Raw genomic sequence first — 23483 nt, 5'->3', positions numbered from 1 at the left:
AAATATGTTCAGGGAAATTCAAGCTCCTCATATCACCGATGTCTATCTGTTGATGCTCTCTTGCATGCTGTAAAACATTTCCATAGTGAAGAAACCTGGAGATAATGTACATTAATTGCACAAGTTTTTGCATGATTTTGCTGTGTTCCAGAGTGTTTGTACACATGGTGTGGTGAGTCCATTGCACAATTGGATCGCATCTTTAACAATGAGTATGTCATAAGTGTTGACATAAGATAAATGTGAGGGTAATATGTAGGGCTGAGTGCTCATTCATTTGGGTGTGTCTGCATACTTGCCCCAAATACAGTGTTGATGAATTATTCAAAACAAGACAAGAGCTTACTTGTTTGAAAAAGAAACTAAAGGTTTTACTTGAGGAGACTGAGTAGCAGTTTGGTTGATAGTAAGTAAATAGTTAAGTTCTCTGACTGTGAGTCATGCTCTGTGTGGATTAGAAATGGGCAGGGCGGCGCTGTCAGAATATCATTGCACGTTAGCCATCAGAGCAGGTACTACAGGTAACTTCTCTGCACCGTCAGGGAAACATGGCAAATGTGGCAAATGACGGCAGAAATGAAGCTGGCAGCATGGCAAACGGGGGCCCAGATGAAGCAGGAGACGTGACAGATGAGGGCAGACAATCCAGTAAGTGAACTGAGCAGTGAATTGGCTTTACAGTCCTGTTAATTATGTCTGATACTACAGTTAGCAACGGAAAAAGCACAATGAAATGTAACATTTCACAGTAAATCCGACCACCATGAAGCAAATGTTCAAATGTGTGCTTTTTTGTTGACAATTTTACAAGGGTTTTGATTTGAAGGTCATTCTTTTGGCCATATGTTGTAGTGGTGTACTTAACATCAATTCAGAGGTGTGTCATGGCCGTTGTCATGGCAAAAATCACATTTCCCCTCTGATAGAAGGCATCTGACTGCTGTGACTGTTTTGTGTCCATTTGATAGCTGTATCTAGTGAACCTTTTGATACTGACCTCCATAGGGACTCAGCTTGGGAACTAGAGGGTCGCCGGTTTGAGTCCTGTTTGGACCATGTAAGTGGACTGGTAGCTTGTGAGTAGCCAGTTTGCCACCAGGGCACTGCACCCCTTCTGTAATGCATGTGTGCATGTTTGTGTGTGTGTGATATGAGGGGGTGCAAGATAAATTTCAATTGTAATTGTGTGTTGGAAGTCGCTTTGGATAAAAGCGTCTGCTAAATGACTGTAATTTAAAATTGTGTCACTATAACCTGACTGAACATAAGTAAGCAAGCATGTACAATTCATTTAGTCTAAGCACTATGTGATATCTGTCTTGAACAGATGTGGCCTTGTCTGCCTTGTAGTGTATAAAATCACTGGGTAGCTTCTTGCTCACTGCTCAGTCTGAAAAAAACGCTCTCAGCTAATCTTACGAGACTTGGAGCCCACTTCATGAATTGCATGATTAAACCTACCAAATCACAATCTAATATTTTGTGCCTACCATTTACAAATAGGGCAAGCTAGGAATGAGGAATATGAATGAGGAATTAGCAGCATAAAGCGTGAAGCACCCAGCAACGTCAAAGTTGTGGCTTTATCAACATTTCTGTCTGTCATGATGAAAGCAGACATATTGTATCACCTAAGAAGTCAAGATGACATTTTCAACTTTCTTAGCTCCCTGCACATAATAATAATTTTATATGGAAACCTTTACTTTATTTTAACGTGCAAAAATACATTGAACAAAAAATAAAATGAAGACAGTTTGGGTGTGGTTACCTGGTTCCTGATCCACATCTTATCCACACATCTGATGCTCATTACTCGTCCGCTGTAGTACGTAAGCTACAGGTCTCCGTCAGATTGTTCTGTCAATTACATGGTACTTGTGTTTGGCTCCTTGCAGGATATGCACTGTTATGTAAGTGGCTTTTCATGGTTCCAGTTTTCCTGGACGTCTAAATCCATTTTCTCTGGCCCCCATCCGCCTCTAGCTGCAACTAATCGACGATCGAATCACAATCAGATTATATCACAACAGGTTCAGTGCAAAAGTTTGGGCCATATTGAGGCACAGAAGACTCCATTCACTAATATTCTGTAATAGTGGTTGTGATAGCAACCCATTCTCTCTTCTTGAAATGTAAAATCTGATTTGACCTGATTTGGCTCTTTGGTGACTTACTCGTCCTTGCCATATCAGACAGGACAGGCAAGTCAGCAGGACCTATAGGTGGACTCATGTGCTTCAGGGGATGCTCCACTTGATGGGGCATCTACAGACTGTGAAGTAGTAGCAGTGAATGGTGTGTAATCCCCAACTATCCTCCCACCATTCAAATTGCCGAGCTGCCCCCCACCCTGCAACATCATCAGCTTACCTGCATACATGGACTGCTCCCCTAACTACCTACATGAACTGCTTCCCCAGGAGAGAGACTCTCAATAATAGGACTGCACCATACTGTGCTTTAATCATTCTCTCTCTCTCTCTCTCTCTCTCTCTCTCTCTCTCGCTCTCTCTCTCTCTCTCTCTCTCTCTCTCTCTCTCTCTCTCTCTCTTGACTGTTTGTGTGTACTGTTTCGCATTCCCTTTTGTACCTTTGTGTAATGTGTAATCCCACTGGAAATTCCTTGTTGCACACGCAGCCCTGCACCCCCTCTGTAATGCATGTGTTTGTGTGTATGAGGGGGTGCAAGATAAATTTCAATTGCACGCGATTTGCTGTGAATTGCATGCAAAATGACGAATAATAAAGTATCTTAAATCTTAAAATCTTAGATTTGTGAATCTCTCTTCTCCCTTAATAACTTAATAACCTTATACATATATAGTATATCATGATGTGATCCTGACGACTGTAAGTGTTTGCCCACTTCTTTGGCAGCTATAGCAATGAATATTTATCCATTTTACACTAAATAAATGGCCACAGTTTAGCAGAGTATATGATACCAGTGTTTAGTAGCTCAACCTGTAGCTTGACAATTAGACTCCCTGTACTTCTCTACATCCGGGATCAACTTTATGTTGTCCAACTTCAACAGTTTCTCATTACTTTACATTACGATCATTTGGCAGACGCTTTTATCCAAAGCGACTTACATTACATTACCACCCTTCGCAGGGGGGAGCAATTGAGGGTTTGATGCCTTGCTCAGGAGCACTTTGGCAGGGGCTCGAACCGGCAACCCTCCGGTTCCCGAGCGGAAGCACTACCCACTGAGCCACTGCCACACACCTATCAGTTTAGACTTCTCACAGTTGTAGTTTGTTGTCTTTGCCTTTCAATGCTGCTTGGCAATAATAAGATGACAGTTAAATGTCGTCAGACATTGAGACATGTTCAGGGCAGTGCTTTGTCAGTGTTTTTGGCACCATTTGTTGCCTACCTTGTCAGACGAATGGTGGCGCTGTGAAAAAAAACCAAAAACGTTCCACCTTGGCCTATATCGTTTGAACCATAAGGCAAGACTGTTTTATTTGTATAGCACATTTCAAACACAAGGTTATTCTCTCTATCCACCCTGTGACTCGACTGACCACTTCTCTGGCTTATGGGCCCCACAGGTCAGCTATTTTTCAGCTCTGTGGCTCCTGTAGTGTGCTTATATCATTCTCTCTCTCTCTCTGGGCTATGCAAATAAAGTTGACATGACTTGATAGTAGCAGTTGCCACACACCTATCAGAAATCAAGAGTTAATGACATAAAATTGCAGTTGTTGGGCCTGTGAAGTGCACATTGTTTCCTTTGACAGTGGAACAATTTTTAAGGAACGATAAAGGTGCCCTCAAGAAATCAAGGGAAAGGGCAAACAAATGTAGATGTCTCACTGTTGCAAAATATCATTTAAAATGCATTGGGTAAGCTATTACACTCAGAAAACACACAATATATGGAGAGGTTACCAATCTGACACAACTGTAACTGAAAAGGTTCTCCCAAAGTTTAGACTTCAGAATGACTGTCTGATATTAATTAATAAGGGACCTTTAACATCTGGAACTGTGGGATGTCTGTAAAAGTTCTCAGTCAAGGACTTGCATGTAAAAGCTTGAAGATGTTTCACCTCTCATCTAAAAGGCTTTTTCAGTTCTGACAGACTGGTGGGGATTCCCAGGATTTTACCTCTGTCAAGTCATAGTCAGAATATTGCAATGGAGAACGAGACAACTATAAATGGTCAGACTTACTGTGGAAGTGTGCATGCTGCTTGGCACACACCTAGCGTAAGTTTAACCAAACCTTAAGCTCATCTTGCTGAACCATTGCTTCATTATCACATCTGTTACTGCTTTTGTCCATATCTAACAATCAAATATCATAATACATGATGATTTGGATGTTTTTGAAATGGCACATGGTATCTTTCACCATATTAATAAAATAAATATTGAATTGATTTAGTCTACAGAGCAAATTCATGGTGCTCCATGACCATAAGCAATGAGGATTTATCTTTAGTGATCTAATGAAGTGGTAAAGTTTAATGTCTCTTTTTAAATTCAAGTATTCAGGTATACATTTCTTTTTTATTACTTTTAAATGGCATATGTTTTTGTAAATCATTTCAGTTTTTCAGAGCGTTGTCCTCCACACTCCGCTCAATAACGCTGAACATCGCACCAGTGAAATCTCAGTGGATCGGCTGATCGTGAGGCGAGGCCAGCCCTTCAAACTCACAATCAATCTGTCTCGTCCTTTCATCCCCGCGCTGGGCCCTCTCTGCATCACTGCCACTACTGGTAAGAGTCTCACTGATCTTACAAGTATTTACACTGTACATTTAATGCAGCTTTGTGACACATTTTTACATTTGAACTGAAATTAGTAAGATAAAACAAATATAATAAAAGGTCCTAATGCTTACCAATCTCTTGATATGAGCCTGAGATTTAGAATCAGAAAGGTACCTGTAGCTAACGAGTGCTGTTATACTTTAGCTGAATCCATTGCATACTATGATTTTTTGAATCCTAACACGATCAAACTAAATTTGTGCCTGAGTCTGACCTGGCCTAATACTGGAGAAAACTTTACATTTTATTTCAACAGCTTCTTCCACCGTTTGCACTGAACAAACCCATTAGGTTGTTTGTACACTGTGGCAAATAACATCCATAAGTTTGATTTTACATTTGACTCTACTAAAATATATTCACCTGAGTCAAGTCATTCCCTTGATACATGTCAAATAGCATGTATGTTAAGTTTTAACCCTAAACCCAATGTGTATCTTCGAAACGATCTCCGAATCTGACAGTCCCAATGTGAACAACGAGGTACTCGCCAGGCTCAGGCAGTCAATTATAATCTCCAGTCTGTTTGGAGCTACATTGCTTTCATTTTAAATGAGCTGGAAATTTTTGCATTGACTGCCATTGGTGCTGGACAGATAAAACTCATGTAGGTGAGAGCCATGAGAATGCCAAGCTAATTTTGGTGTGAGTCTGGCGGGTGGATGGGAGAGCACTGTTCCATCACTGAATTAATGCATGAATGACTGCCTTCCCTCCACAGGAGAGGAAGCTTCAGAGGAGCAAGGGACTCTGTCATTGTTCAGTATTCCAGAAGATGCAACAAACCGTTCTGCATCAGCAAAAGCGGTGTGGAAGGCGGAGCCTCACTGGAGTGCCACCCCTCTGACAGGCCATATGTCGCTGACCATAACCCCACCTGCTGACACCCCTATAGGACAATACACACTGCGGGCAAAGTACAGCCATGAGGAAACAGTGCTGGCAGTACTGGTTGTGCTCTTCAACACTTGGTGTTCAGGTACAGAGAGCAAATGGGATAGAGGGTGATAGTTTTGTAAAACACTTCCAATTTCTCTGTGTGTCTTTCTATGCAGATGACTGGGTGTTTCTTCCTCATGAGGCTGAACGAAAGGAATATGTAATGACTGAACAAGGCGTCATCTACATCGGAAGTGGAGATTACATCTCATCCTTACATTGGAACTTTGGACAGGTATACACACACACAGAAACACACGCACACCGTTTTGACCGTGGAATCGCAGGTTAAGAGCAATGTCTGTCTGTTTATGTCCTTCCAGTTTGAGGCGGACTTAATTGATGTTTGTCTGAAGATTTTGGACATCAACCCTAAACATCTAAATAATCCAGCTGAGGACAATTCTGCTCGCTGTAACCCCATCTATGTGGGGCGTCTGGTCAGCGCCATGGTAGGATAAGCTCTGCATGTGTGTGTGTGTTTGCGTGCGTGTATGTGTGTGCACTGTAAAAACAGACATTCAAGTACCAAGAGGAGCAATTGCTGTTGTTGTTTAGACAGTTGACCAGTTGCACCTTACAGGTCAAAAATTACCTTTGGGACTGATAACATAGGATTCTTAACCAATCACAGTTAAGACTTCGTCTGGAATGGTGCATTGCAATTATAGCCTTATGCTAATGCAGTGGCAATTTCTGGAGTAACTTTGGTGTTGAGCAGAGACCAGTGAGAGTTTGTGGAAATAAGCAAAGTTTATTCACATTTTACCAGTCAGAGTTTGACGAAGTAAGCAAAGTTTATTCACATTTGCAAATTGAGAGGAAAGATACGTGTGCACAGAATGCCCACCTTGCTCTCTCTGACCAGGGAATGAAAAACAGGTCGTATATCAGCAGTTTCAGGTAGGTCGGCAACCTATATGTCCATAGAAGTCTCTGGGCAGAACAACACTGTTGCTGGGCAAATTGTGACCTTATGACCTTAAGGCAAAACCAGACACCAAAACCAGATACAACTGGTCCTGCTGGACAGGAGAAACAAAACAAAGGCCAGCGTAAGATACACATTGTATAATACACAGTGAGAGTACAAAATTGTCAGTACAGTAAACAATTTTTTTTGACCTTTTGTCGTTGTGACTCATACTTTTGTGATTGGCTCATAAATGTACCTAGTGAATAAATTGGCTATTGTAAACTTTGATCCATCTCTGATAACTCTTTGAGCGATTGTGTGTCCATCCTGGACACTGTGTCCACACCAGTGTGCCATGTTCTCACAACCTTTGGCGGCCGTGGCTTCATGTTCTTTTTGTTTCAATTTACTTGTACTTCATATGGCCTTTTTTACCTCAAGGTCTTAGTTCTCCTTTCTCTCTCTCCCTCTGGCTCTTTGCTCCCCTTCAAAAAAAGTTAAACAACAACAACAATGACAATTATACAACCTTCTTTCCCTTTCTCTATCTCTTCCTCCCTTTCCCCCTCTTTCTGTATCAAAAACTATCTACAAAATGTCCCATGACTCTATGCGCACTGGCATGTCAAATTCTTGCTTCAATATACAACGACAAACAAAACAAAAAAACTAAAACAATGGCTAGATTGCTTTCAACATGAATAAGACAGCTATACAACTATACAAAGACCCTGCTCTTCCTTTTGGCTACTGGCCTATGTCATTTATTAACACTGACATTAAAATTATTGCCAAGGCACTTGCATCTAGATTGGAAACAGTAATCCACTCAACAATATCACTGGTCAACATTCACCCAACACTGGCTTTTAAATCTCATTTACTGTTACAGTGTTGAAGTCTTGAAATAATGTACACGTGAGCTCGTCTCAGCATCTGCCATGCTGAGCAACTATTTAATCCTGCTTGTATTTCAGGGGTAAAAATATGCTTACTTGTGGCAATACCCATTTAACGTAGATCTTGTTTACACTAAAGAAATTGCAATTGAAGAACATGTGGTGGGACTGCACATACACTCTCCTTTTTTTGTTAATTCATATCTCTGTTCTTCCATCTTTCCCTACAGATCAACAGTAATGATGACAGTGGTGTCCTGAAGGGAAGCTGGGCAAGTACCTTCCCATTCGGAGTTCCACCCACTCACTGGAGTGGCAGTGTTGAAATACTTCGCCGCTGGTATCAGGGACACTGCCAACCAGTCAGATACGGACAATGCTGGGTCTTCGCTGGGGTGATGTGCACAGGTAACATCTGGCTCAGAACTCACAGAAAATTCCTGAAGGAGAGACAAGAGAGATAGAAGCAGTATCGATGAAATAGTATGACAGGAAGAAAGCATTATTGGGATGAGTCAGAGGGAGGGGGGAATGTATTAAGGAAATTAAATGGATCACAAATGTTTCGTCAAAAAGGTTTCCTCAGTTTTTTGGATAGATATAAGTGGATGAAGAGAGGACTGACTGTGTATGGAAAAGAGGATGGTTGGGTGAGTAAGGCAAGGATAGGGAGAGGAATGGGGGAATGAAAGGATGATGGGATGAATAAGGTAGCAGAATTAATGAGAGGGTAATGGGATGAAGAGAAGGTGTGTGTGAAACAGAGACAGATAGAATATAAGTATTCCAGATGAATATAGGCTGTACAGGTGATTTAATGTTGCGCAGTTGATTGAAGGTGCAGTTGAGGCGTAGCATCACTCCTTTACCTATTTGAACTTAATTAATTTTTTTTTTTTGCAGTGATGCGTCTTCTCGGCATCCCCTGCCGCGTAGTCACTAACTATGAATCAGCTCATGACACTAATGGGAATCTGAGCATTGATGTGTACCATGCAGACTATGGAGTCATGGAAAGAGAAAGCCCGGACAGTATCTGGTGAGACTGTGAAATATCGCTTTTCTTTTTCTATGGCTTTTCTTTTTACACAACAGCACTGTGGTAGCTCCTAGGGAATACAATTTCCATGGGCTTGAAGTGAGAACTGAACATTTCTATCATAACGTTAGCATAGGAAATGCAACCTAGCAAAGGAGCAGCTTATTCTCTTATCATCATCCATCATAGCTTGGTTTGGTTCCACCCCCAAACAGTACACGGAAGGATAGAGGGTAATCAGGGTAGATGAGATGATTGCCAACGTGGCCACCATCTATGTAAACTCTTCCTGTGTCCGCAAACAAGTGTGTTGGGATGCTTTGTTATGGGAATTTTGAACAGGACAATAGGGGAAGCGCACAGGAATGCTACTCTCCCCAGTGACCTGTGCCTCTAAGTCTTAGAGGCAGTAAACTAAGTCCCCTATTGTCCTGTATAGACACATGTTAACGAACTCTTAGAGTCTAAGAGTTCGTTAACATGTGTCTATACAAACTCTGACAGGGGTATGTGATAGTTATGTTGTCTAAAAGGGATCTCAGAAGGGGAATGAGACCCTCAATAATAATCTTACCCCCATGGCTCAAATATGAAAACAACACAGCTCTATGTAATTGTAGATAGAATGGAAGTGTCAAACATGATTTAAGAAATCTCTGACAAAGAAGTGTACACAAGAGGATATTAATTTATATAAAAAGTGTAGTAAGTAATACAATATTTGCTGAAATAGTAATAAGTTTTTTGTGTACAATACTATTTTGTGTGAGCATTGTTAAGAAATTGTTCAATCTGAAACCCTTAAATCTGAATGTTGTGCTTTGTTTTAGGAACTTCCATGTGTGGGTGGAGGGTTGGATGAGACGACCAGATTTGACTGAAGATAACAAGTATGATGGCTGGCAGGTTTTTGATCCAACACCACAGGAGCGAAGCAATGGTACAGTGTATGTTTTTGGAGGATATAATATAATGTATTAAGAAAAAAGTTTCTACAACAATGTATGTGCAAAATCATTATTGTGTTGCAGATGCCATCTATTGGTCAAATGCATCAAGTTTACTAGAATGCTCAATGTTGATGTATGCCTGTTTAATCTAGAGTAAATGTGGATGCACCTCAATGAATGCAAGAGTTATGGTGGTTTATATCAAAGGGGCTTTTTGACATGAAATAATAACTAAACTTTTTTTTCACACTAAAACCTAAATTGGAGAAGACTGGACAAAAACTAAAAATTGGGGACAGAAAGAAAAAAGGGCTTGACAATTGGCCACGTGCTTGTGCTATTTGCCAGTCCTATTCTAAACAGATAAATACTTTGGTTGTAGCCAAACTTTCTATGTAATTTAGCTGAAATATGTGAAGTAGGTTTTGACATATCTTGCCAACAAAGAAGCAAGATTGGAGACCTAACTTCATTGGTTAATTATAAAAAATAAGAACAGAAAGAACTGCATCAACTACATTTGTGTGGTAATTTGTAACTTGAAATCAGCTTTTTTTTCATGACTTTGTGATAGTTTGACTTGCTTTTCCTCCTGCAGGTGTGTACTGCTGTGGCCCAGCCTCTGTTACTGCCATCCTTAATGGAGATGTGGACCTCAAATACGACCTCAAGTTTGTCTTTGCTGAAGTTAATGCCGACTGTATTGACTGGCTGGTCAGTGAGCATTCAACAACATTAGCGTCATATTCAGTGGAGAGGGTGGATATCAAGGATATTGCCTTTGAATTTCATTGTGAAAGATTTAGCTTTGGCAGCCTAAATGAAAGTTTGGTATATTCTGAGACCACAGACAAAAGGGATTTCAAGAATGATTGTCCTCAGTAACATTTCTTTTCTCTGTGTATCTGTCAGATCTTTGCGAATGGGTTGAAAAAGAAAATTTTCTCTGATACGGGAAAAATTGGTCAGAACATTTCCACCAAGTCCGTGGGCTCCAACAAGAGGTGGAACATCACTGACAATTACAAACATAGAGAGGGTGGGTCCGGAGCGCATTTACACATATAGGAGTTTCAACCACAACTTTAACCTTAGTAAAGTCTAACATCAAAAGACGGCTAATCCAAAGTAGCATTTTGCTGATTTTCTAATGAACATATGCATATTCAGCCACCAAAACTGAAACAATCGCTAAGGTGGATAGCATTATGTCTTGGGGATACCTAGGACGCTAGCTACTGAGTGGTAACATTACAAACTCCTATTGTTAAAGGACTGCAGCATATATGAAGGACGCCAACACAGCTTTAACAATGCACAATGTTTTATTTATTGATCAACAAGTAAAAAGCAAACAAAAAGAAGGACTGGAGTTCCCAGCCAAACTGAACAGAAAAATTGGAAGGAACGCCAGACCAGCCAGCATGGACCGTCGGATCCGGCGTTCCCCCTCAACTAAAACTACCTGATAAAAAGAACTAACCTAACACAGAACCAAAGCCATTGAAAATGGGACTACCGGGAGCTCCAGACCAAATTAAAACAATAAAGCCATGGCATCCGGTGCTGCCTTCCTCCTCCAGCCACGCACCTGTAGTGAGAGACAGAGACGCCCCGCTGCTACCTCCTTTTATCTGCATCTGTGGTGCACATGGATTATGATCCATGTACACCACAGTCGGGGCGACCACAGAGCCCACGTAAACCTCAAAGTGTTGGAGCGCCAAGATCAGGGCAATGGCTTCCTTTTCTATTGTCGAATACGCCCGTTGATGCCGATGAAACTTTTTAGAAAAGTAAGACACCGGGTGCTCCACTCCATCATCCCCCTCTTGAACGAGAACAGCACCTGCACCTGCCTCACTGGCATCAACAGCCGAGTGGCTGTTGATAAACAGGGCCATCGAATACTTGGCGGCATCGAATGCATGATGTCCCATAGGTGCTCAATTGGATTTAGTTCAGGGGAACGTGAGGGCCAGTCAATGGCATCAATGCCCTCTCTAAGTCCATTGAAGGTCAAACTACACAAATAAACTCCCAAAAACAAAAAAGCAATACTCTCAAGAATAAAAATGTAGTAACTTAATTACAAAATATTTGAACACAACAGTGTGTAAAGAGCTTTCATTGGTCATTTTAATATTTGTGAGGGTTGCTGTCAATCATTGTGTCATGTACAAAAAGAAAATGTGATACATACATTTGTGACACATATATTTGTGACACATACATTTGTGACACATACATTTGTGACACATACATTTGTGACGGTTTGTGATAGAACACTTTGTTTGTTTCCACCTCTGGGCACTAAACTATTTGTCATGTAGGCTCAAAGAAGGAGAGGTCTATCTTTAAATACGCCACCACCAGAAAACTGCTTAAGTCTGGCAACAAAAAGATGGGGCTTGATGAGGAAAATGGAGCTGACCCAGATGGATCAGATGACGTCCATCCGCCACAAGAACTGTCCATGCAGTTTGAAGAGGTACAGTACATTAAGATGGCAGCCCTTCCCTGGAGGACATCTTGTGTGAAATTTGACATTTTAGTTGCATCTCATCTCAGACAGATTTTTTTTTTTAAATTCTGACTTTTCTCTGAGATTTCTCAAATCTTTTCTCTTTACCTTTAGGAATAAAAAGAGATCTGAGACCATTTAATTGAAGGTATATTATCAATCACTGTTATAGTATAATTCTATATATCAATTTGCGGAGACGGTTGAGGCTGCGTATCTATATTCATTCACACGTCATGGTGAGTACAAGTACTGGGCTCTTCCTAGAGCCAACATCATTTTATATCAAAGAGTTACAGGGTGGGGGCCTTTCCATTGTTCTATTGTTGGCCCTGGCTACCTTGGTAACCATGTCACGGTGACCTGGCAAGACATAATGTTGCTTCCTCGCTGATGTAGGATGAACGATTCTGGTAAAACACTCAAGGTTAAGAAGAAATTGTGTACTTCCTTTCTAATATTGAACAGTTACATAATATTAAGTGATTGCCAAGAACACAGGATTAACTTGCATAATATTGTCATGAATATAGTACATTTTCTTCCACATATTCCCCCCTTTGGCGATTACAATATCGCCAACATGATTTTATACATATTTTAGCTGGAACCAAACAACCAGAGACGGGCAAAAACTAGCATCAATATGCTGGAAAAATTCCCTTGCCTCTCAACTTAATCATGGGCGATCCTGCTTTTGCGCTGGTTGTGGTTCCACAACAATACATAAATAAAAATAGGTTACATACATAAATAGGTTATAAATGGAATGTAAGCCTGGCAGATCTTCAGCGTTTTGCCTGCGGTGCGCAGTTGTGTGTAGATCAAAAATATAAACCAACAATGTATTTACTGAGTAAATTAATTACCTATTTAACTGAAAATAATATCAAAATGAGATTGGCATAAACTTACACACTCAAGACTTCATCCTATAGGAATATTGTAGTTCCTGCATTTACCAATACAGATGCAAACACCATGAGTAACAACTGCATGTTAATATGCTGATACAGAGTATACATATACAGTATATAGGATACATAACCTATTATGATATCAACCCAATACTGATACAGGAAGTGCAAAGTTCATATATGGTGATAAAGATGTCCTCATGCGTGGCAATGCTAGATGTCGACTTCAGCTCTATGTACATTTTTACACCTTCAGAGCCATCACCCCATAGAGGTTACAAGCACTATCACGGGGGATGTTGTTCAAACCACTCACTTCAGTGACCTCCAAAGTTCAGAGCTCACAACTCGTGTTTAGACAGACGTCTGACCGTCGGTCTCCATTGACTCCGTTGAGTCAGCATCTGTATCCTGCATGTAGTCTGGGAATGGGGAACAAGTCTGGTTGTCCAATTACCATCTGTGCCATTTGCATCTCTGCCAACCTTGAAACTGTCAGCACGCTCATCTGGTTAACAAGAGTCTTTGCAAGAACACGTCTCAGAATGGGTACGATGCAACACATCAGCAGAGCGACTATAACTAAAATCATCAACACGGTTAGCCTATTTCTGCCAAACTAGCGCCCCATTTTATGAGCTTTTAGGCCGAGCCAATCCCATGACGTTCCTTCCTTACCAGCATTATCTTCCTAATTCCTGTCTTAATTTGATGAGTTTGGACATGGCTATGGAGAACGTTCTGTCGGGGGCAGTGTTATCTGGGATGTAAGTGCAACACAATTCTCCAAACATTTGATCCACCCCTCCTTCTCCAGCTAGGATCCAACCTAAGGCCTGCCTATTTTGCCAAGACTTCCAGTTAGTTTCTCGTAGTTGTACACCCATTGCCATAAGGGCTTCATCAGTATAATTCATGTAACGCTGTTGGTTATAATAGATATAATTAAGCTAAACAACATTTTTGTTAGTTGTTCTCTCTTTCCTTGTTAAGTATCATGCAACAGGTTGATAAAAGTGATGATTTTTATTCTTTCTACTTAGAGTCAAGGTTGTCTCACTCTTATCTAAGTCATGGGTTGGATTTTGGTCTAACACAATGTTCGACGGGTTCATAATTGCATCATACTCATCTGCTTCCTGTCTTTTGGCTTCACTCCAACGCGGCTGGGTCTGTGTCTGGAGTGCACCTTTCAGGTCCTTTGTCAACACAGATCTCTCCAACACTTGTTCCTCCAGGGCTTGGTTTCCTGTCACTATCCCCATTAAATAAATAAATAAATAAGTAACGATCATTTGGCAGATGCTTTTATCCAAAGCGACTTACATTACATTATATTACCACCCTTCGCAGAGGGGGGAGCAATTGAGGGTTCGGTGCCTTGCTCAGGGGCACCTCGGCAGGGACTTGAACCGGCAACCCTCCGGTTCTTAAGCAGAAGCTCTACCCACTCGACTACTGCCTCCCACCATTAGGCAAGTCATCATCTTTAGTACTTGGCTCAGAGACTTTTTGTTCATTTTGCTCCTCCGATTTACTGGCTTTCTGATTTGACTTTCTGCTCGGGCCTTGGTGCAGTGGTTTGGATGGTACCACGTAGTTCTTCCCTCAACCTGGACAGCAGTTGGCGTTGCCCTGTGTACGGCCCTTCTCGTCACTTTCTCCGGTAGACCTTAATGTAGACCTGGTCTCCTGGCACCCCCGGGCTCTCTGCTACTGAACTAGAATCAGGAACCCTGCTTTTTCCTGTAAATAGATGACGTTATGTATGGCATCAGAGAAAATAGATGCCAAATAGATGCCAAAATCTCCCATGACCTACCCATCTACACCTTATCTACAATTTGCCATGAATGCTGCAACTTATTAATATGGGCGCTGAGAAAAACGGTCTGCACTGAGCAATGGAGCTGTATGCCTCCTTAACATTGGCATACAGCAGGTCCAGTGTTTCGCTTTCTCTGGTTGGACAGTCCACAAACTGCTTGAATGTGGAGAGTGTCGCAGCCAGAGAGACGTGGTTGAAAACTCCAGATATTGCGATAAATGCGTCCAAAAAATTAGGAAAACCTAGGACGGAACCAGCCTTCCTGACGATCTTATTGATCCTATTGGCGTCTGCTGACCTCGCCCTACTGCCCCAGCACACCACAGCAAAGAAGATGGCACTGGCTACCACAGACTGGTAGAACATCCTCAGCATGGTGTTGCATACATTGAAGGACCGGAGCCTCCTCAGGAAGTAGAGTTGACTCTGTCCCTTCTTGTACACTGCCTCAGCGTCCTTAGACCAGTCCCGTTTGTCGTCCAGATGGACTCCCAGGTATTTGTATACCTGCACTGAGTCCACAGACACCCCCATTGATGGACACAGGTGCATGACTTCTTCTTGCGGCGGTCCACCACCAGCTCCTTAGTTTTGTCAGTGTGGAGCTGCAGCTTACACCACTCGACAAAGGAGTCCACGACGCACCTGTACTCCTCATCCTTCCCCTCGGTGATGCAGCTATGCACTATTGCATAGTCATCTGAGAACTTTTGCAGGTGGCAGGACTCCGAGGAGGATTGGAAGTCGGAGGTGTACAGGGTGAACAGGAATGGTGATAAGACTGTACCCTGTGGGGCCCCAGTGTTGCACACCACAGTGTCAGACACACATCCCTGCGGTCTGACAAACTGTGGCCGGCCAGTCAGATCGTCCACTATCCAGGAAACCAGGGGAGAGTCAACAGCTTACTCCCGAGTAGGGCAGGCCGGACGGGGTTGAATGCACTGGAGAAGTCAAAGAACATGACTCTCACAATACTGCTGGGTCTTTCCAGATGGGCATAGGCACGGTGAAGCAGGAAGATGACGGTGTCCTCTACTCCCAGTTTTGGCTAATAGGCAAACTGGAGAGGGTCCAGTGACAGTTTGACCAGCGACCGAAGGAGTGACAGGACTAGTCTCTCCAAGGACTTAATCAGGTGGGACGTCAGCACCACCGGTCTGTAGTCATTGATGGTGCTGGGACATGACTTTTTCAGGACTGGAACCAGACAGGATGTCTTCCACAGCACTGGGACCTTCTCCAAACTGAGGCTCAGGTTGAAAATATACTGCAGGACTCCACACAGCTGGGCAGCGCATCGCGTCAGCACTTGGGCTGGTTTAACGCGTTGGCCCAGTCTAGTCCCCTCCTGCTGTCTGGCCGCTCCCCACCTCCCTAAGGTTGTTTTGCTGAAGCTTTTGCTCCAGCCCCCTCCTGTAAGTGTCCTTGCCCTGTTGGATCTTCTCCTTCAGCAGCCTCTGGACGCGCTTCATCTCCTCTCTATCACCGACACGGAACGCTCTCTTCTTCTCATTCAAGAGGGCCATGATATTTCTGGTCACCCAAGGTTTGTTGTTGGGGAAGCAGCGTACAGTCTCTGTGGGAACAATACTGTCCACACAGAAGTTGATGTACCCTGTTGCACAGTCCGTGAGATCATCAATGTCCTCTCCATGCAAGTCACAGAGCACGTCCCAGTCCCACGTCCCATCTCCTCACTGTCCTTGTAGTCACAGGCTGCCGCTAGACGAGAGGCTTGTACAGGGGCTGCAGGTTGATCAGGTTATGGTCAGACCTTCCCAGTGGATAAAATGTAAAGTATAAAATGATATTATAAATGAATTGAAAACATTAGATTTAAGTATTAATTTAATAGCGATATTGTGAAAAGTATTGTGTGAGTTATGGGAGTGGATAACAGAACCAAGAGATGTGGTGTAGAGGGAGAAAGGAAGAGGGCCCAAAACCGAACCTTGCGGAACACCAGTGGTGAGCCTACGTGGCTTCGAAACAGAACCTCTCAGTGTTACCTGGTAGGAGCGACCTGTCAGGTAGGATGCAAACATGGAGAGGGCAGAGCCCGAGACACCCATTCCCTCCAGGGTAGAGAGAAGGATCTGGTGGTTCACCATGTCGAATGCTGCAGACAGGTCCAGGAGAATCAGGACAGAGGAGAGAGAGTTCGCTCTAGCAGTTTGGAGTGACTCGGTCAATGCCAGGAGGGCAGTCTCAGTTGAGTGGCCCACCTTGAAGCCGGACTGGTGGGGGTCCAAGAGGAAACCTGTGTGTAAACAAAGACTTCGCCGTAATGCTGAGCGAAGACGGCAATGCGGTTGAGGAGAAGTGTCCCAATAATGAGGAAAACGGAGACCACTTTCCACAGCATTGTGATGGAATCACTAGTCCAGTGTTTTTCAACCGGTGTGCGACGGCACACTAGTGTGCTGTGGGAAATTATCCAACTTCACTTAATTAGTCTGCGAGCTGATCCGGTGATCCGGCCCGCAAGACAGACCGGCTAATTTCGAAGCGCCCACTCCCCCCGCCCCCCTCAACAGAAGTGTTGTGTTCAATCACAACGCAAATTTCAAATACCGAAATAAGTCAACATCAAGACAACGGTGATTGTCGGAAAATCATTTCTCACATTGTGTTTTAATGTAGGTGTCTAAGCCACGGAATGGTCAAGATGTGAGCCTGAAACTGCTTGTGAACAGTAAGGACCGTGTCACCAGAACACTGTCTTTTAACATCAGTGTCCAGGCAATGACATACAATGGCTCATCAGCTGCGAACATCCAGTCTGAAGTGAAGGACGAAACGCTGCAGCCTGGTAAAGGTAAATACACAAGTTTATCGCTCATCATTACACATGTAAGTTAATATCTTTAATCATGAATGGACATAATCATTGTTTCCAGTGCACACGTACTCAAATCCTTACTTCGAGTTCAATAGTAGAAATCTGCTCCATTTAAAGAATGAAAGGAATAAATTGAAATATTCAATCTAAGTAAATATACTTGGTTACTTCCATTAATAACATATTAAGAATCACATGAATATGCACAGTCATCACAGACTTCATTTTGTGCTTCTCTGAACTTCCAGAGATGAAGAGTGATCTCCCTCCACCAAAATCACTTGTTTTTTGCTGTTTCTCCACATTTTCTGGTTTTGAATAAAGCTAAATATTGAATGAATAAACATAGTTGTTCTCACCAAGGCAAAATAAAATAGAGTAATACAACAAACAGTAAAGAACATTCTTTCTCTCCCCCTTATCTCTCTTCTGTCTGCAGTTCTGTTTATCCCAGTCCTGGTCCCATTCACAGTTTACGGTGCACAGATGATGCATTGGAACAGTATGAAAGTTTCAGCCCTTGTGACAGACAAAGAGAAGCCAGACTTCACCTACCTAGCTGAGGATAACGTGGTGCTGCAGAACCCTCCCATCTCCATTACTGTGAGTCCATCGTCAATAAACGTCATCATGAAGCCTTTTTAGTTTTTCAGAATACAGCTTTGGCACCGGTATCAAGATTCAAGAGAGGAAGACGAAGAATTAAGCCTTCAGAACCAAATAATGCTCCCCCCATGTTTGGTCACAAGTTAATAGATTAACAGACCCCCAAATGGTGAGGAGTGCTATCAGCCCCCTGGTCTTTGGAGGATGTTGTAAAACAATATAAACAGAATTAATTAACAGTAGGAGCCATAATCATGGTTGTAAATGCAAACCTTAATTTGACACCACAATCTTCATTTCATTTCTCACTGGCCTCTTCATTTTCCCCTTACACCTGCATTCTGGGAGTGCAGTGTTCTAGTGGGGTAATGGGGTACTATGAGCTCTTTAAGGTATAATGGAACCCAGACCATTAAATGCTTTGGGAGTGTGCAGGAAGATTTTAAATTCAGTGCAGTGAAGCTAAAATGGGAGTAACATGATCTCTTTTCATAGTTTTGGTCAGGACAGGTGCAGCTGCATTCTTGACCAACTGGAGAGTCTTTAGAGACTCATTAGGCAGCCTGATAATGATGAATTACAATACTCCATCCTAGAAGTGCAATTCTATGCAGGAACAATTCTTTGAATGTTTACTTTTATTTTATTTATGTTTTACTTCTCTAAATGTAGCAGTTATTACTACAGGACTTTGACTTTGTGTTGCAGGTTATCGGTCTTGTCAGACTCCATCGTCCATTTGCAATGGAGGTGATTTTTATGAACCCGATCAACGACACCCTGAAAGACTGCAGCCTGACCCTTTCTGGAAGTGGCATTTTCAGAAAAGATGAGGAATTCAAGTCAGTGTGTGTGTGTGTGTGTGTGTGTGTGCATGTGTGCATTTGTGTGCATGTGGGTCTAATTTCGCATCCCCTCGGGTTGAAAGTAGATTGAAGTTATTACTGGTACTATTACACCAATCATCGCTTCATACTTACATATACATCATTTTATATTCTAATTCAATTTCTTTACAGTTAAAATATATTATAAATGAATTGAAAACATTAGATTTAAGTTTTAATTTAATAACGATATTGTGAAAAGTATTGTGTGTATTTGTTTTTTGTTCTTTTGCCAATATCCAGTACCTGTGTTTACACCATTTAGACCAGAAACAACTTTCATGAGCAAATTTCTTTGATGAAAATAAAGAAATTGCAAAAATAGACACAAATGACACCAAAATACTGCTTTCTGAAGAATTCATCAAGGTCTGCAACGTAATCATAGCTTAGTAAGGAGGAGATGGTATTTCCGCTTTGATGTCTGTGGCCAATGATCACTGACACTTCAATTCACAGGTTTGTCTGTATGCAATTGAGGAGCATACAGTCAGGGGGCCAATTCTGAAAAGGGCTTCCGTTAAGACTTTTGTGGACATGTTTTGGCACAAGCTGTCAACCTATTTAGATAGTTAGAGGACACCCATAGGCAAGATATTAGGGTGGTTGTCAAGCTGAAAAAATATTTTTGTGACTTTTACAAGCAGTTTTAGGCCAATTTTTAGGTTGCCTGCTCACACGACAAGCCAACAATAAATGTTGAATATCTCCACAACTACAAGGACCATATACATAAAACTTGTGTCAAATGAAAGCTAACCCTCATGGGTTGTCTGCTGAAGTGTCAGAATGAACATATTATTATTATTATTATATCAGCTTGGAAACATAACATAGTATCTTAAAACCTCTATCAATCAGTACCCCTATCTATGGGAATGAGTCAGGCCAAGTTTAAAGCTTGTAGGGAGAGACAGTGCAATGCTGCACAAGTTATAATACTTAAATGTCCAGGCGAAAATGTAGAAATCTAGATGGTGGTCTATGCTATTTGACTTCATTAATGTACCAGGTTGTAACAGAAATTATATTTAATTCACATATCACTACAGTTATTAATTCCATCCTAATATAACTGCTCTCTCACTTTAGGGTGAGGGGTTAGTAACTAGTTAGTAGTAAAAACTATGTAATAGTCATATGGCAAAGGTATGTTTTTCCCCATCCAAGCACTGGCAGCCAACTACCCCGCCTCAGTCAACAGAAGGCACCCAGGGATAAGCCTCTCATACCCCCTGGTTGTGGCATCAACAGCATGTACCAATATGCGGGTATCTGCTTCTTCATGTGCAGCCCGTAGGTGGGAAACATCAATCCCAGCTGTCAATCCCCCACTTATTACAATTTAAGACCATACTGAATGACGTGCCTTTCAAGTTCAATTGCAAGGAATTGTGTAGGGTTGGCCTTGTTTTCATCCATTTCAATGAAACTATTCCAGTTAGCTGGCATCTTTACATCATTACTTACAATGGTGCTAATCCCCAAAGGTTGATGCATTTAGAGGTTTTCCTATAGCTCTTACTAAAGCCATCCCATCAATGATAGTGCATGTTCTCACAACAGATGGACTTAGCCCTGTCACCTTTGCAGCAGCTTGTAGTAAGGTGGCTAAGTCAGCTTTGCTAGTTGGTCTGAGCACTGACTCTGTTGTGGCAAGTGACAGGGGGACTGCACACAGTTCCTTTTGGAGAAGCCCATCTATGTTAACCTCTCTGCCACTGTCCATGGATACAATGAAGCGACGGAAAATATCCCTGTCAGGCTTCACACACTTGGATTTGAGTTTTCCAAGTTTGCTGTCTCTTCTGTAAAGATTTGAGAATGTTTTAAGTTTTCTCTTAATGAGGCTGTTATGCTAGTTCGTGTTCATTGTGCTCATTCTTTTTTTCACCAGCTCGGTTACCATTTGTTTCCCAGACTCTGCAGCATGTGTTAGGTCATTCAGTATATCTTCTGAAGCAACATCACCAGTTGTCAAAGACACCAACTCATACATATTCTCATTACATTACGATCATTTGGCAGACGCTTTTATCCAAAGCGACTTACATTGCATTACACTACCACCCTTCCCAGAGGGGGGAGCAATAGAGGGTTTGGTGCCTTGCTCAGGGGCACCTCGGCAGGGACTCGAACCTGCGACCCTCCGGTTCCCAAGCGGAAGCTCTACCGACTGAGCTACTGCCTATGTAGTTGGAAGACATGGTATCTCTGGAATTGGTCTACAAGTTGAATGACATCATAATTATCCCTTCTGAGTCTTGATGGAAGGCAGTCTTTGTGGTTGTCTTCATCATCTTCTCCATCATGTGTCAGTCCAAACAGGGACCCTAACCCTAACCCTAACCCTAATCCTCCAGCAACCTTTCTGGTTTTGTTGATGTGCTCAAGGCAAAGATCAAAAGGCACATCGTCGAAGCTGTGTTTGGCCTCTTTGGCTTGAAAATTACCATCTAGGAAGCCCTGGTAGGCCCGTGGTGCTGTGCCAGATGTTCCATGTCTGCTATGAATACAGCACCCCATCTTGTGTAGTGGGTGTGATCATATGCAGCAAACCAGGGCATCATGCTCTTGAAGGCCAACATGTCAAGCTTCCAGTCACCACATATCAGTGCCCTTGCGAATGCCAGGAGAATAGACACAAGGTCCATGTATTGTTGCCAGAAGGTAAATGTTGGTTTATCTTCATTAGCCTTGTCAAACTCGGTTAGGAGATCCTGAAGCTCTCCAACTTTCAGAACAAGATCTTCACAGCATGCTGCAGCTGCCTCAATTTCTCCACATTGTATGTGTTCTGAGAGTGCATCTGCCAACTCAAAGCAACTTTTGTCTATTGTGCTATCATTGTCATCCACCCATTGCAGAAAGGTTGGCCACAATATTCTCCAAAGTGCTTCAAAGGCAAGTTTGTGTGCACGGGCTACATGGTTCCATCCCTTTCCCTTCATGATGTTTTCAGCTGTGTTCTTTCCAAACACACCACTTTCCTCAAGAATGTCCCTCAGTCCAGAATCAGCAAGATGCTGGCCAATGACCTTTGAAAGCCACCCAAGAGAATAATAATATCCTCACACTCATTTTGGTGGTGCCACTGAAGCATCTTTGCTTTGCAGTAGAGCTGCTCATCAAAGGTTTTGATTGTGTACCTTTGGCCCAGTTTGGTAGTCATTTTGTGGCAGTTCTTTAACACTGTCCAAATTGTGCCATAGTCATGTGCTGGAGAATTTATGATAGGCATCATTCCAGCTACTGTTTTGGGGTGATCTGATTTTGACACAGGGTGGTTGAAGCCACTCCAAGATGGAACAACCTGATCATCTGTCTTCTGTTGTCTGCATCTTGGTGCTTTGATTGTTTAGTTAATTGTGTGTCTGAATAAGTTGGGTTGACACCTGTTGTGGTGTGATACTCTTCTGGTATTTACTGATTATTATTTTTTAGGTCATACTTGCACATAAAAGGTCATACTTGCACATAAATTGGATTATATTGCACATTTGCCCAGAATTACAGGAGGGAACGTGGAAGAAAGAGGAAGCACTTTGGAAAAAAAATCTGATTTTACCACTTAAAATATAGAATAGTGTTAAAATGGACAAAAAATAATTTTCTAAGCTGACAACCTGGCTAGAACACATGTTAAGGGGTTAAATATTAATACTGGATAGGTTGTATGCTTGTACCAAAAAGTGTCGGACAAAGTTTTAATATCAGTTTTGGCCCCCTGACATGGTTGAAAGCTTTGACAGTGGATAAAGCAGAAGTGTTGCGTGTGAATTATAATGGGAAAGACATCATGATCTCTGTGGTTAGTCTAATTTAGTATATGTGTGTTAAAACCTTTCTAATGCAAGGCAATAAAACCCCATAATTGGATTGAAAGTTGGTATGCATTTATGTTCATTTACTCAGAATAACAGAACTGAAACAAAGGAAACTGGTTTACGCAGATATGTAAATGTTGTGCACACCGTATATATGGAGCTAGTTGTTCCCAGTGGTGTAAATGTTGACCAATTGTTTCCTCTTGCCCTGTGCGTCACCCACAGGCTCCCAGATGTGAAGCCATCCCACAGACTACGTGCCAATGTCACAATGTACCCCTACAAGACTGGAGAGAGGACTCTACATGTTGACTTCAACTGCTCTGTCTTCAAAGACATCAAAGGCATCTGCACCATTAATATCAAACTGTAAACTGTTTGTATCACTGAGCCATGAAATACCATACAACTCCATATTGTACATGTCAGGAATTTTCACTTTTCCCATCTGAATTTGCAGTGGTCACTGTAACATATCAGTTGTCTTTAATGATCATTACGGGGTTGGGCAA

General features: G+C 42.1%; 1 protein-coding gene and 1 long non-coding RNA gene across 2 annotated transcripts; both read left to right on the top strand.

Annotated features, from left to right (window-relative positions):
• The first annotated feature begins 468 nt into the window (after positions 1–468).
• On the top strand, positions 469–23430 carry tgm8 (transglutaminase 8). The gene is made up of 15 exons (XM_076156990.1): positions 469–648; positions 4570–4740; positions 5516–5773; positions 5850–5968; positions 6057–6185; positions 7779–7956; positions 8452–8587; positions 9418–9527; positions 10136–10251; positions 10450–10576; positions 11871–12028; positions 17453–17627; positions 18091–18254; positions 18966–19099; positions 23197–23430. Exons 1-15 carry the CDS (start codon positions 549–551, stop codon positions 23342–23344), a joined length of 2223 nt encoding a protein of 740 aa, XP_076013105.1. The 5' UTR covers positions 469–548; the 3' UTR covers positions 23345–23430.
• Positions 13346–15025, top strand: LOC143005524 (uncharacterized). The gene is made up of 2 exons (XR_012964037.1): positions 13346–13733; positions 13985–15025. It is a non-coding gene; the product is annotated as an uncharacterized LOC143005524 (long non-coding RNA).
• Positions 23431–23483: the final 53 nt, after the last annotated feature.

Source organism: Genypterus blacodes, unplaced genomic scaffold (genome assembly GCF_046128005.1).
Source record: "Genypterus blacodes isolate CSIRO-AG114 ecotype Tasmania unplaced genomic scaffold, CSIRO-AGI_Gbla_v1 ptg000070l_1, whole genome shotgun sequence".
Taxonomy (NCBI): Eukaryota; Metazoa; Chordata; class Actinopteri; order Ophidiiformes; family Ophidiidae; genus Genypterus; species Genypterus blacodes.
This window is presented reverse-complemented; position numbering and strand designations above follow the sequence as displayed.

Bases quoted from the DNA above. Each gene is read 5' to 3' on its own strand.
- tgm8 (XM_076156990.1), top strand. From the start codon at position 549: ATGGCAAATGTGGCAAATGACGGCAGAAATGAAGCTGGCAGCATGGCA. The intron at 7,957-8,451 runs GTAACATCTGGC...TTTTTTTTGCAG, and splicing joins CGCTGGGGTGATGTGCACAG to TGATGCGTCTTCTCGGCATC. The intron at 10,577-11,870 runs GTGGGTCCGGAG...TTTGTCATGTAG, and splicing joins CAATTACAAACATAGAGAGG to GCTCAAAGAAGGAGAGGTCT.